The sequence below is a fragment of the Otolemur garnettii genome, unplaced genomic scaffold (assembly GCF_000181295.1).
Source record: "Otolemur garnettii isolate 467f Iridium unplaced genomic scaffold, OtoGar3 scaffold00388, whole genome shotgun sequence".
Taxonomy (NCBI): domain Eukaryota; kingdom Metazoa; phylum Chordata; class Mammalia; order Primates; family Galagidae; genus Otolemur; species Otolemur garnettii.
In genome coordinates this window covers 63,893-79,257 of record NW_003852783.1, presented here as the reverse complement: position 1 = coordinate 79,257, position 15,365 = coordinate 63,893, and the positions used below count along the sequence as shown (strand labels likewise).

Below are 15,365 nucleotides of genomic sequence, written 5' to 3'. Positions count from 1 at the left end.
CTTTGGCTTTCAACTCTTCTGAAAATTCAAAGGCCTCTTCAAACTTAGACCTATTTCCTTGGCATCAATGAGAGTTGAATCCACCATCCATTGTTTGTTTTTCCCTATTCTGAACACTATCATCATTTCCAAGTTCATTTCCAGACATACTTTAATGCAGCCCATGCTGACAATGCACAACTTAAGTCACTGTAATGAAAAGAGAACTAATTGACCATTATGCAAATTCCCTGGCCAGCAACTCAGCTACCTCATCTACCCACAGGACTCTGTGAGAAACTGGACCTCATAAGCCAGAAATGCACTTCCTCTTCTGTTAGTTCTCAGAAGCTGCCAGGCTGGGTTGGAGGCAAGGGCTTTCCATCTGTGGGGTGAGTAGGCAGAGTATCTTTTCACAAAAAAAAATTAAAAAAAATTATTTTTATTAAATCATAGCAGTGTACATTAAGGCATTTATGGGGTACAATGTGCTGGTTTTATACACAATTTGAAATATAACAAACTAGTTAACATATCCTTCACTGTACACTCTTAATTATTGTGTTATGACATTATTTATACTCTACACTTATAGATTTGACATGTACCCTTGTAAAATGCACCATAAGTGTGGTCCAATGAATTACCCTCCCTCCCTCCTTTTCTATCTCCTCCCCCTTCTCTTCCTCCTTCATCTTGGGCTGTAGTTGGTTTATAGCTTTCATATGGAAGTGTGGTGGGTTATATATTGGTTTCACAGTAGAGCTGAGTATATTGGATACTTTTTCTTCCATTCTTGAGATACTTTACTAAGAAGAATATGTTCCAGTTCCATCCATGTAAACATAAAAGAGATAAAGTCTCCATCTTTTTTATGGCTGCATAATATTCCACAGTGTACATATACCATAATTTATTAATCCATTGTGGGTTGATGGGTACTCGGGCTTCTTCCATGACTTAGCAATTATGAATTGGGCTGCAATAAACATTCCAGTGGAAATATCTCTGTTATAAAGTGATTTTTGGTGTTCTGGATATATACCCAGTAGAGGAATTGCAGGATCAAATGGCAGGTCTATTTTTAAATCCCTAAGGGATCTCCAAACTTCTTTCCAAAAGGTGCGTATTAGTTAGCATCCCCACCAGCAGTGCAGAAATGTTTCCTTTTCTCCACAACCATGCCAACATCTACAATTTGGGGTTTTCTTGATGTGGGCTATTCTTACTGGAGTTAGATGATATCTCAAAGTGGTTTTGATTTTCATTTCTCTGATGATTAAGGATGATGAGCATTTTTTTCTGTAGGCCATGCACCTATCTTTTTCAGAGAAGTTTAAATCTCCTGCCCTCATGAGATGGTATCACTTGTTCTTGTCTTGCTAATATGTTAGAGTTCTTTCTGGATTCTAGTTATCAAACCTTTATCAGAGACATAACCTGAAAATATCTTCTCTAACTTTGAGGGCTGTCTGCTTGCTTTACTTATGGTGCTCTTGGCTGTGCAGAAGCTTTTTAGTTTGATCAGATCCCAGTAACGTATTTTTGGTGTTGCTTCAATTGGCCAGGTAGTCGTCTTCATAAAAATATTCTCCCAGACCAATTTCTACAAGTGTTTTCCCTGCACTCTCCTCTAGTATTTTTATAGTTTCATGTCTTAAATTTAACTCTTTAATCCAGTGAGAGTCTATCTTAGTTAATGGTGAAAGATGTGGGTCTAGTTTCAGTCTTCTACAGGTTGCCAGCCAGTTCACCTGGCACCATTTGTTAAATAGGGAGTATTTTCCCCACTGAATGTTTTTGATAGGCTTATCAAAGATCAAATGATGATAAGTAGCTAGGTTTATCTCTTGATTCTCTATTCTGTTCCATATATCTACCTCCCTATTTCTGTGCCAGTACCATGCTGTTTTGATCACTATACATTTATAGTATAGTCGAAGTCTGGTAGCATGATTCTTCCTGATTTGTTTTTATTTCTGAGTAATCTCTTGGCTAATCGAGTTTTTTTCTGATACCATACAAAATGAATTATTATTTTTTCCTGGTCTTTAAAGTATGACAGTGGTGCTTTAATAAGGATTTCATTAAATTTGTATATTGCTTTGGGTAGTATAGACATTTTAACAATGTTGATTCTTCCCAGCCATGAGCATGGTATGTTTTTCCATTTGTTAACATCTTCAGATATTTCTTCTCTCAGAGTTTCATAGTTCTCTTTATAGAGATCTTTCACATCCTTTGTTAGGTAAATCCCCAAATATTTCATCTTCTTTTGGACTACTGTAAAAGGAATAGAGTTATTGACTGTTTTTCCCACTTGACTATTATTGGTATATATAAAGGCTACAGATTTGTGAGTATTGATTTTGTATCCTGAGAAGCTGCTGTATTGTTTGATCACTCCTAAGAGTTTTGTATTTGAGCCCCTGGGGTTTTCCTGGTATAAAATCATATCATCTGCGAAGAGTGAAAGTTTGATATCCTCTGACCCTATTTGGTAACCCTTGATCACTTTCTCTTGCCTGCTTGCGATGGCTGAGTCTTCTATTGCAATGTTAAATAGCAGAGAAGACAATGAGATATCTTGCTTGGTTCCTGATCTGAGTGGAAATGATTTCAATTTTACTCCATTCAATATGATATTGGCTGTTAGTTTACTGTAGATGGCGTCTATCAGTTTAAGAAATGTCCCTCTATACCTATTTTCTTAAGTGTTCTGATAATGAAAGGATGCTGGAGATTATTAAAAGTCTTTTCTGCATCTTTTGACAGAATCAATGGTCTTCATTTTTTGTTTTGTTTATGTGGTGTATTATATTTATAGATTAACATATGTTGAACCATCCTTGAGACCCTGGGATAAAACCAACTTGGTCATGGTTTATAATTTGTTTGATGTGTTGCTGGATTATGTTTTCTAGGATCTTATTAAATATTTTTACATCTATATTCATTAAAGAAATTGGTATGTAGTTGTTTTTTCCTTATTGGGTCTTTTCCTGGTTTGGGGATTAGGGTGATATTTCCTTCACAGAATGTGTTGGGGAGTTTGCCTTATATTTCTGTTTTGGAAAAGGTTATGTAATATGGGTACTAGTTTCTCTTAAAAGATTTGGTAGAATTCTGAGGTGAAACCATCTGGTCCTGGACTTTTCTTTTTTGGGAGATTTTGTGTAGTTGATGCTATTTCAGTTCTTGATATAGGTCTATTTAACATTTCCAATTCTTTTTCTTTTTCTTTTTTTTTTTTTTTTTTGTAGAGACAGAGTTTCACTTTATTGCCCACAGAAGAGTGCCCTCACATCACACAGCTCACAGCAACCTCCAACTCCTGGGCTTAGGCAATTCCCTTGTCTCAGCCTCCTGAGTAGCTACAGGCACCCGCCACAATGCCCAGATACATTTCCAATTCTTTATGGCTGAGTTTATGAAGGTGGCATGTTTCCAGTATTGGTCTATTTCCTCCAGATTTCATATTTCTGAGAATAAAGTTTTTTATAGTATTCATTAAGGATTTTTTGAATTTCTGAGGTGTCTGTTGTTATTTCACCTTTATCATTTCTGATTGAAGATATTAAAGATATTAGAGATTTTACTTGTCTGTGTCTGGGTAGGTTAGCTAAGGTTTATCAATTTTATTAATCTTTTCAAAGAACCAACTTTTTGATTCATTATACTTTTGAATAATTCTTTTGTTTTCAGTTTCATTTAATTATGCTCTAATTTTGGTTATTTCTCTTCTTCTGCTGTGTTTGAAATGTTCTTCCTTTTCCAATTACTTGAGATGTCCCATTAAGTTGTTGACTTCCTCTCTTTCTGTTCTCTTGAGGAAGACATGAACACTATGAATTTCCCTCTTAGGACTGCCTTTGCAGTATATTATAGGTTCTGATAATTCATGTTTTCATTGTCATTTTTTCCCAAAAATTTGGTAATTTCTTTCTTAATCTCTTCTATGACCCAGCTATCTCAGCATAAGGTTGTCTAGCTTCCAAGCATTTGTATGTGTTTGAAGATTCCTGTTGTTGAGTTCAATTTTATTCCATGATGATCCAAGAAGGTAAAAGGAATAATTTCTATTTTTTAAAAATTTCTGAGGTTAGACTTGTGACCTAAGATGTGATCAATTTTGGAGGATGTTCCAAGTGCTGATGAGAAGAATGTGTATTCAGTTTTATTAGGATGAAATATTCTGTAGATGTCAGTTAAGCCAAGTTGTTCTATGGTCATGTTCAAGTCCAAAATATCTTTACTTAGCTTAATCTTGGTGGATCTATCCAACATTGCCAAAAGGGTGCTAAAATCTCTGACTATTATGGTGCTGGAAGATATCAAATTTTTCATGTCTGTTAGGGTCGCCTTTATACATTGAGGGGAATTCAGGTTGGTTGTATAAATGTTAATAATTGAAATCTCTTCATGTTGGGTGTTTGACTTGACAAATATGAAGTGACCATCTTTATCTTTCTTTACCATTGCTGGTTTAAAGCCTATTGTATCTTCATATAAAATTGCAGCATCTGCTTTTTTCTAATTTCCATTGGCCTGAATTACAGATGTCCATCTCTTTACCTTGAGTTTATTTTTACCCTTTAAGGGAAGGTGAGATTCTTGTATGCAATAGCTATCTGGTCTGAGTTTATGTATCCAGTTAGCCAGCCTATGACTCTTTAGAGGACAATTTAAGCCAGTCACATTAATTGAGAGAATTGAAAAATGTGAGTGTTTTGGGTGTCATGTTTTTCAAATATCTAGTGTATATTTTTAGTCCTTAGACTATTGTGGATGTTAGGTTTTGTTCAGAAGTTTCTGGGTGAGTTTATTTTGACTGTGGAACATTCTGCTAGTCATTATGAAGGATGGGACTGAGAACATCCTGGAGCTCTGGTTTAGTTGTGACAAATTTCTTCAACATTTGTATGTCATTTGATTTCTTCATCATTGATGAAGCTTAGTTTAGTGGGATATAGGATCCTGGGCTGGACGTTATTTTGTTTTAGGAGATTGAAGGTCAAAGATCAACTTCTTCTGGCTTGGAAAGTTTCAGCTGAGAAATCAGCAGTTATTCTGATATCTCTCCATTTGTATGTAATACTTATCTTACGTCTGGCTGCTTGCAGATTTTTCTCCTTCATTTTAACTTTGGTGAAGTTATTTACACTGTGCCTAGGACATGCTTTATTTGGATTGAGTCATACCGGGGTTCTGAAACTGTCTGCTATCTGAATTTCAGTATCCCTTACAATGCTTGGGACATTCTCTTCCAAAATCTCTTGGAGTAAAGTGTCTGTGCTTTTAGGACCATCATCTTCTCCTTCTGGAATTCCTATAAGATGAATGTTTGATCTTTTGGAGTGATCCCACAATTCTCTCAGGGAAAGATTAGTTTTTGCTCTCCATCTGTCTGCCTCTTTGAACATTTGGGCATGTACAAAAGCTTTGTCTTCAATTTCAGAAATCCATTATTCTGCCTGCTGAGAATAGTGAGGGATTTTACTGAAGTTTGGAGCTCCTCAAATAATTTTTTCATTTCACTAAACTCTGCTATCTGCTTTTTATTATGTCTGTATTCTTGGTAAATTTGTCTTTGAATTCACTTACTTCTTGAGACAACTTTTGTACAACTTTTTGGATTTCAATATCCATCTTTTTCTCCAATTTATTCATCTTATTTGCCATCCATATTCCAAATTCTATTTCTGACATTTCAGCCATTTGTTTACGAATGGCATCTTCTGACATATCCCTTTTGTCATTCCTTTTGGGAATTGATTTGCTCTGATTATTCATGTTGCCAGAGTTCCTCCTCTGGTTCCACCTCAGGCTTAATTTCCATAGTTTGGGTATTAAAACTGAAGGGTGTGGTTGAATTGGGGGTTCCAGGAAGGTAGTTGATTAGCCCTTTACCAAAGAGCAGGGAATAATGATTGTGGCTTTTCCCTTACAGCTTTACAGAATTCCCTTTCAGATCTGCAGCTAAAGACTCTGAGAACCAAGTTGTTGATAGGGCTAGCTGGCTCTGTCTTGTAGTCAGCCAACCACTATCCAATCCTACTAAGTCACAAGATAAGGATAAAATCTCAGCTAGGGGAATAGACAGGAAACTGAGATTTCCCCACCTCTCTCCAGCACCTATTGAAGGAGCAGCCATTCCCTCCCATTCAACACAACCTCAGTTCAACTTTGGAGGATCCCTGGGTGGACTGCAGGGGATAGTTCCAAAAGCAATTGTCCCAGGGAGTACAAAAAACTGTTCAACTGTGAGAGTTTGATCTGTGACTCGCAAACTGGTAGTAGGGTTCCACAGGCAGCTCAAACCAAGAAACCCAAGATGCTGGAATTTGGCTCTCTCTAATAGTCAAGACGATGGGAAGGTTTGCCTAGGCCAAGAGTCAGGCCAAAGGAATTGGTGTCTCCTTCCCCACCCTCACCCCACCACTGGTAGCCCCCCAGGGCTGCGGGCCCAGCTCCCTTCAGTGGGAGGAAGTGACAGAGATATGGTCCTGCCTGAGACAAGGGAGATCAATGCCTCCTCTGTGGAATAATCTGCCCCCAGAGCAACCTCTTGGGTCTGAAGTCTGGCTCCCTGGCTCCCTCTAGTGTTCAACAGCTTCTCTGCCCCAGGCTGGAGCCACTACTGTGTCTCTGTTCCAGCTGAACTCTGCTGTGGGCTAGGTGATTACAGTTTAGAGAGGTTGTGTGTCTGACCCCACCCCACCCTGGGCTGGTGCTGCCACTGGCTTGCATTCTCACCACGTTTGCATCTCTCTGTCTGCAGTGGTAAAATTAGAGTTCAGAGAGGGTGTGTCTCTGTCCCAGGCTGGTACTGCTGCCCTGTACCCTAGTGGTGTTTGCAACTCTGTCTCGGCTATGCTCCACTGTGGGCTAGGCGCATTATGAGTCAACAAAAGCTGTGCTACCACTGCACGGCACTCTAGTCTCAGTCCCAGCCATGCCCCACCCAGGCAAGTACCACCACAAGCATAACTCCAGTTTATGGAGCCTGTGTTTTTGTCCTAGTTCTGCTCCACGTGTGGTTGACCCCCTGGGCAGAGGCCCGCCTCCCTCTGTGTGCCAAGAGAAAAAGGAAATATGACCCAGGGTGGGACCCTGTTGTCGCTGCCACCGCCCTGCTGTGGCGCACTGCCTCAGACCACATTACTCCATCTCCCGCTTGGTTCTCTCACTCTACAATCCCCACTTTACACGCATGCAGGCGTTTCAGCACAGACTTGTAGCAGCCCATGCCATGCCCTTACCATTCAAGAAATTGCTCAAGATTCTGGACTCCACAAGGGACAGGCTTTCAGACCAGGGGGTGAGGGTGGAAGGGTGGGGTGGGAGTTCAGAATTGCAGATATAAGATATGTTCAGTTTTATGCCAGTTGGAAGAATGCCTAGGCTCACAAGTGGGGTCTCTCTGGGGAAGGAGATCTGATTTTTAGTGGCTCTTTTCTGTGGGATATCAAAAGAAATCTGAACTCTGTTCGCTTGTTTGTAAAAAGTTCACTGCAAAGTGTTCTCATGGGGGAGGGGACTCACGTCTGCTTGGTTTTGTACCTATAGTTTGTTTTCTTGGAGTTGTAGCTCACTTCTGCAGCAGTGATGTGCATTTCTCAATCTTCTCTCCTAGCTTAGCTCCAAACCATCAGATTTCTTGAGAAACATTTATCTTTTATCTCCCCTTCTAGATGGGAACCTTTGTGGGAAGCTGGCTGGCTCTAGTCAGCCATCTTGCCCCCTCTCCTCTCACAAAAAATTAGAAGAATGCTTTACCAGTGACTATGGATCTAGAAACATCTGTCTCTGCACACCTGTTGGAAGAGACCTCATCACATGTCCTGTTGCTCTGTCTCTTGAAAGCTGATATGCAGCGTCTATCTCATGTTTATTTTTTCACTTATGCTGGGACAAGGGATGTGTGTGTCCTTATATGGGAGAGTGCAGACTCCTGAGATGCTTCAGCACACTCAGAGGAGGCAGGGAATTGTGTGTTATGGGGCTTAAAGTATACCAAAACATCACATTATACCCCACAAGTACATATAACTAATTGTCAATTAAAATATTTTAGAAAACAAAGTAATAGCAATGTAAAATCAAAAAATAAAAGAGGTTGGGTTCAGTGGCTCAAACTTGGGAGCCAACGAGGGAGGATTTCTTGAGGCCAGGAGTTTCAGATCAGTCAAGAACAACACAGTTAGACCCCCATCTCTATAGAAAAAATCAGAAAAACTAGCCAGATGGGTCGACACACACTTGTAGTTCCAGCTACTCATGAGGTTGAAGTGGGAAGAGTGGTAATATCACTAGAGACCAGGGGTTTGATGTTGCAATGAGGGGGGACCACTGTGCTCCAGCCCAGCAGTAGAGGGAGACAAGTCTGGAAGGAAGTGAGGGAGGGAGAGAGAAGGAGAGGGAGAGAGGGAAGAGAAGAGAGGGGAGAGAGAGAGAGAAATGGAAACAAGTTAGTTTGTACGGTGGAGTTTTCCACAGTCTGGGTTTTAAATTCCAGCTGAATATTCACTCTCTTAGATATCTTTATTTTCAGCATTTGCAGGGTAGTCATCTTGTTTCCTATAATCAACTCTGCTATGATCATTCTTGCAGGATTCTTTCCTTGAGACAGTCACACAGAAGCAGAATTACTGGCTCAAATGAGAGGCAGATTTTAGGGTTTCTAACCTGGTGACACTCAGGGGTAGGTTTTCATGGTATTTGTTCATTCCAGGATCTCTTACCTCACCCTGCATCAGAGTCTCAGGCTGTGGCTCCTGGTGTGCATGTATCATGGGAAGCAGGTGTTGGCTCCTGCTCTTGGGTGAGTGGAACAACAAACTCCTTGCCTTCTCTTCCTATCCCCTGCTGTCCTAGCTGTGTCTGATCCCACATTAGGCACTTTCCCCAGCCATAACTTGGTGTGCTTGTCTTGCATGAAACTCTCCTCCTCAGTCTCCTGGGATGGGCAGCTCCCCAGAGCAGGATTGAGGCAAGAACTTGCATGTGTGTTTATTTTGGAGGAGATCCCAGGAAGTACCAGGATGAGGCTGGGGGTATCACAGGGGGAAGAGTGAAGAGCCAGTGAAGGGTGCTTTAATGAGAGGTGACCCCTGTACAGGTGCAGAAGCTGAGGGAGAATTACCATATCCATGATGACTTCAGGATTCTCACAGTCCATGCTATGCAGATCTCTCTGACAACAGAGGAAGCCCTAGTTCCTAAAGGTTAAGGTTTCACTATCCCATACCACAGCCACCAGCCACGGGCTGCTACTGAGCACCTGAAATGTGTCCTGTGCCAATGGAGGGGTGCTATGCATGCAAAACACAGACCAGGTTCCAAAGACCTAATACATACATCAGGCGTTAATAATTTATCAATCATTTGTTTTATATTAATTATGTGTTAAAATGAGAACATCTTGGCTGTATTGAATGAAGTAAACACATTATTGAAATTAATTTCACTCATTTCCTTGTTTTTAAATGTAGCTACTAGAAAATTTAAAAAGACCCTATGTTGTTTACATTATATTTTGTCAGTGTGGGGTCTGAGGTCTGTTCTGATAAAGACAAACTGTGGAATATGGCAAGAAGATTGCAGAGCTGACTTTTGGCAGAAGACTAGTTGGGGAAGTTGAATTAGCTGCTGAGCTTTGGGGAGTTGGCCCCACCACTTCTGTCAGATGTGCCTTTCCTGCTTCAGTAGCATGTCACGCCTGCTCCCATGACCCCTGCGTTAGAGCCTGCCTGGAGGAATCTACAGGGAAGTCACACACATGACTGGGCAGAGGGTTAGGGTTAGTCACCCCTGACTCTCCCAGTCTTCAGCCAAGCCCAGCCCTGGGAGCCCTGTCTGAATTATTCCATCCTCTCTCTATTCTAGGTCTTGGTGTCTTGCTGACTCTGTCAGGATCAGAAGCCAAGAACTCTAGAGGTGAGTGTACTCATAGCCAAAGGCCAGAGGAGAGGAGATTGGGATCTGGAGATCCCCTTAAGGCTAACTATAATGCTGCTGCTGTGAACAGGGGTTTATAAGCATCTCTTCCAGACGTTGCTTTCACTTCCTCTGGGTGTATACCCAGGGGTGTGATTGCTAGATCATATGGTAATTCTACATTTTGACTTCTTGAGGAACAATCGAACTGCTTTCCATACAGGCTGCCTCATTTTACAACCCCCAGCATGGCACAGGGTTCCAGTCTCTCCACATTCTCAACAGTACACATTATTTCCTAATGGGTTACTTTCACATTAATGAAACTGAGTTTTTTGGTAGACTGACTCCTGTCAGTCACTGATGGAGGGTCTTGCTCTTGAAAGGGCAAACAATGTCACCCTGCCAGGTGGTGAACAAAGGGGACTCTGGTGACCAGAGAGAGCCCGCAGGGGCCCCAGCACACAGGAACTGGGACTCAGAGGTCAAATGTCAAGCACAAGTGGTGCTGGTTGCAAAAGTGGGATCTTCTGGCACTGTACACATCTGTGTCCAGCAGTGGGTTGGGTGGGAAAATGATGTCAGCAGAACTATTTCCAAGAGGACAGCCTTCCGAACACAGCATCTGGTAAACTATAGGTGCTAATGAATATTTCTTGAATACATGAATTAGCAAAGGAAGACACTCTGTGTTCCCTGCAGCCTTCTGTCCTCAATGCCCTGAGCATGCCTTTTGCTACAACAGCACCCACTGTGCCTGTGAGGATGGATTCCAGACCAGGTCTGGGAGGAGACACTTTTACAGCTCCTATGACAGATGTGATGGTAAAGATATTATATATGAGATTTAATTCAATTTCTCATTTCTTGAACTATTCTGGTCCTTCTGGTCTCTATCCAGAGCACATAAATATATCAAGCTCTAAGTGACAAGCTACAAATATTGGGCAGGTGCATTATTCCTGAATCCTTCCAATAAAAAGGGCAAGTGTGAGTCCTTGTTTCAGGGTATCATCTGACTGAGGGCTTGAACCTCAACCCTGCTTCATCAGCAGGGAAGGCTGATAACACACATTGCATAAGTCAGGATTTAACAGGTGTGGTTCTTCCACCTAGTCTGAAAACTTTCTTAACAAAGTTTTAACTTACCCTATATTTATTGCCTTGGTACTCATTATGTTTTAAAATGGCACAGATTTGAAACTCACCATTAAACAAAAACAATATTGTATCCTTACTCAACTTATTTGACAAATTCCCTGTACTACATTTCATTAAATCATAACTGTGTGCATTAATGTATTTATGGGGTACAATGTGCTGATTTTATATGCAATTTGGAATGTTTACATCAAACTGGTTAACATAGCCTACACCTCACTTACCTAATTGTTGTGTTAAGACATCTATACTCGCTTTCTCGTCCCCTTCTGCCTTCCTTCTCTGCTCTTTTTTCTCTCTCTTCCCCCTCGCTCTTCTCTACTCTCTTCTCTTCCCCACTCTCTCCTTATCTTTCTCTCCTCTTTTCTCTCCTCTTCAGTGCTGCTCTACAGCCTCCCTCCCCCCACCAATAAAGACCTTTCATACAAAAAAAAGACATCTATACTCTACTATTAATAGATTTAATATGTACCCTTGCAATGTTCACCATAGGTGAGGTCCCACCTATTACCCTCCCTTTACCTGGCCTTCTCCTTCCCCTCCCCTCCCCCTCCTCTTCCCTCCTTCATTTTGCACTGTAGTTGCATTTTATCATTTGTATGAAAGTGTGAGTGATTACACATTGGATACTTTTTCTTCCATCTTGAGATACTTTACTAAGAAGAATATGTTCCAGCTCTGTCCATGTAAACATAAAAGAGGTAACGTCTCCATCTTTTTTATGGCTGCATAATATTCTGTGGTATACATAGACCAGAATTTGTTAATCTATTCATGGGTCTATGGGCACCTGGGCTGCTTCCATGACTTGGCAATTATGGACTGAGCTGCAATAAGCATTCTGATACAAATATCTTTGTTGTAAAATGATTTTTGGTCATCTGGACCTGTACCTAATGCAGGAATTGCAGGATCAAATGGCAGGTCTACTTTTAGTTCCCTATGTGTTCTCCAAACTTCCTTCTAAAAGGAATGTATTTGCATTTGGTACCAGCAGTGTAGAAGTGTTCCTTTCTTTCCACATCCATGCCAACATCTGTAGTTTTGGGATTTTGTTATGTGGGCTACATGATATTTCAAAGTGGTTTTGATTTGAATTTCTCTGATGATTAAAGATGATGAGCCATTTTTAATATGTCTGCAGGCCATGTACCTCTCTTCTTCAGAGATACTTCTGTTCAAGTCTCTTGCCCACAATGAAGTGGGATCATTTGTTCTTCTCTTATTAATAAGTTTGAGTTTTCTGTGGATTCTGGTTATCAAACCTTTGTCAGAAGCATAACTTGCAAATATCTTCTCCCATTCTGACGGCTGTCTTCTTGCTTTACTTACTGTGTTCTTGGCAGTGCAGAAGCTTTTTAGTTTGATCAGATCCCAGTAATGTATTTTTGGTGTTGCTTCAATTGCCCAGGCTGTCCTCCTCATAAAATATTCTCCCAGGCTAATTTCTTCAAGTGTTTATTACATTTTAAAACTTCATATGTAGTTGGTTCTATTTCTGAACTTTTGGTCCATTCAATTTGTCTATGTTTTGTGTATTCATGCATTAGCCTCTTGTTGTTTTGTCAAAGCTTTATAGTAAGTTTTAATATCTGGTTCCTACTTTGTAGTTTTCTGCCTATTCATGATTGACTGTATCAACTTATCTCACTCCATAAAATACATGTGCATTGTATTATTAGGATTGCATTGGTTTTATACATGAACATGAGGTGAACTCTGACTTATATCATGTCGATTCCTCCTATCCATGAACAGGATATGTTATTTGGGTACCTTTATGAACAAAGTTGGGCAATAAAGATTTTATGGGCATGGAACTGGTATAGTCCTATGAAAATGAAAAACAACAGTATTTTGTCTTGATTCACCCATATTGATGAGTTTGAGAGTGTTAGCTGGCAAGTGCAAGAATATAGCATCATGCAGAAATAAAACTGCAACTTGCACCCACAGTTGTGAGGTGAAATATCCTCTCTTCAACTGGAAGAGAGATGGCTGGAAGGTTTGAAATTGAGCATCCAGATTGTTATGGTAAGAAGCTCCCAGTACTCTTTCCTCCATGAAATAGGCTTGGGGCAGTTGGGGAGAGCTTCTGAGAGCCCAATTTCAGGCCAGGATGAGAGCAGAGCTCTGTCCTACCCCACACCCCTCATTCTATTATTGTCCTCATTGTCTAAGGAGACGTTATCCAAGCCCAAAACCGTCTCTGTGTGGATACATTATGATTTATGCCTCTGTACAGATTTCTTTCCTGGCTTTCCAAAAACACACCTCTATTTTTCTTGACAGCTTATTTTATTATATACATTAATGCAATCATGGGGTACAATGTGGTGTTTTCATATACAATTTGAAATATTTTCATCAAACTGGTTAACATAGCCTTCATGTCATTTTCTTAGTTATTGTGTTAAGACGTTTATATTCTACTTTTAGAAAGATTCACTTGCGCCCTTGTAAGATAAACCATAGAGGTGATCCCTCCAATCACCCTCCCTACACCCATCCACTCCTCTCCCCTCTCATCCCCCCACCCCCATATTCTTAGGCTATAATTAGGTTATTAGTTTCATAATAGGACTGTGTACATTGGATACTTTTTCTTCCATTCTTGAGACACTTTGCTAAGAAGAACATTTTCCAGCTCCATCCATGTAAACATGAAGGAGGTAAAGTCTCCATCTTTCTTTATGGCTTATCTCACACTCACCTTAAGTTAATATCTGTCTGTCTATGTCCTAAATCTCATGAGTTCATGCTGTTACCTCTGATGCCAGTGCAATGCCAAGGCTTGTCCCACCTTCCCTCTGTCCTTATCTGCAACTTCTTTTTTCAACAATGAGAAACCTGGCTCTTACATCCACCATGTGTTTCTTTGTTAGTTTCATATAATTTTAGAATAATTTTGTGTTTTGTGTTAGATGGATTGGATTTAAGTGCTGCTTTGTCCCCTTACTAGCTGGTGTTCAGGTAATGATCTTTAACTTCTACATGGTTCCTCTGTAAATGGCAGTAATACTAAGCTCTATGCTGTGAGCTATGTTTTGCTGTGTGATAAGGTACCCTTCTGAATTTCATGGCTTAGACAACACATATATAATTGTTTCCTGGGGCCAGACACGGCTTATGAATGTCCTTTGCTTCAGGGTGTATCATAGCTGCTATTGAGGTGTTTTCTGGACTGTGGCTTCATGTGGAGGCTTGACTGGGGCAGGATCTGCTTTCAGCTCACATGGCTTCTGGAAGGATTCAGTTCCTTAAGACCCTTTATACTGAAGCCCTCAGTTCACTTTTAGGGATTGGTGAGAGGCAGTCTTCTGCTCCTAGCATGTGGGATTCTATCATTTATTATTATAGCAAAGACCTGAGCACAGCTAGAAAATGTGAATAAGACTACAGTCATAGCCTTTTATAACATAATGTCAGGAGTGATACCTTATCACTTTTGCTGTATTCTGTTCATTAGTCTCCATCTTTCTTTATGGCTTATCTCACACTCAGTCCCTGAGTTGGGTCCACTGTCAGTGGGAGGAAATTGCACAAGAATGAGAATATCAAGAATCAGGAATAACTGGAAGCGATTTCAGAATCTGGCTTACTGGTTTGAATACTGTGCTCCCCAAATTTATGTCCACCCAGCAACCCAAGTGAATGTGATCTTATTTGGAAATACGGTCTTTGAAGACGGAGTCAAATAAAGATGAGGTCAAATTGGATTAGGGTAGATGCTGAATCACATATAACTTGTGTTCTTATAAAAAGATAAATTTTGAAACAGACCCAGAGAGGGAAGAGGGCCATGTGAGACAGAGATTAAAGTACTTCTGCCACAACCTGAGAAAAACAAAATAATGCTGGCAACCACCAGAAGCTGGGAAAAGGCAGGCAAGATGCTTTCTGGTGGTACCTTAATGATATACTTTTAGCCTTGAGAGCAGGGAGATAATATATTTATGTTGCTTTAGGGCACCCAGTTTGTGGCATTGTGTTTTGGCAGTCCTAGCAAACTAACCCACCTCACCTACACTTTTTTTTTTTTTAGCTTTATACATTTTTTTTTTCATTTTTTTTATTAGGTCATAATTGTGTACATTAATTCTCTCATAGGATACAATGTGTTACTTCTATATGCAGTTTGGAAAACTCTCATTCAGGTGGCCAACATAGCCATCATGTCTTTCTCATAATTGTTATGCTAAGACATTTATATTCAACCTTTAGACAAATTCACCTGTACCCAAATAGAATAAACTATAGGCATGATCCCCACAATATCATTCTCT

General features: G+C 40.3%; 1 protein-coding gene across 1 annotated transcript in view; it reads left to right on the top strand.

Annotated features, from left to right (window-relative positions):
* Positions 1-338: 338 nt before the first annotated feature.
* Positions 339-15,365, top strand: part of LOC100941651 (adhesion G protein-coupled receptor E1-like) — a gene marked incomplete at its 3' end in the record, with an annotated part of 59,659 nt that continues 44,632 nt past the window's right edge. The window contains exons 1-3 of the mRNA XM_023509131.1: positions 339-371; positions 8,714-8,803; positions 9,868-9,918. Of these exons, the coding sequence (XP_023364899.1) occupies positions 8,773-8,803; positions 9,868-9,918 (82 nt within the window). The remainder of the gene's footprint in view (positions 372-8,713; positions 8,804-9,867; positions 9,919-15,365) is intronic.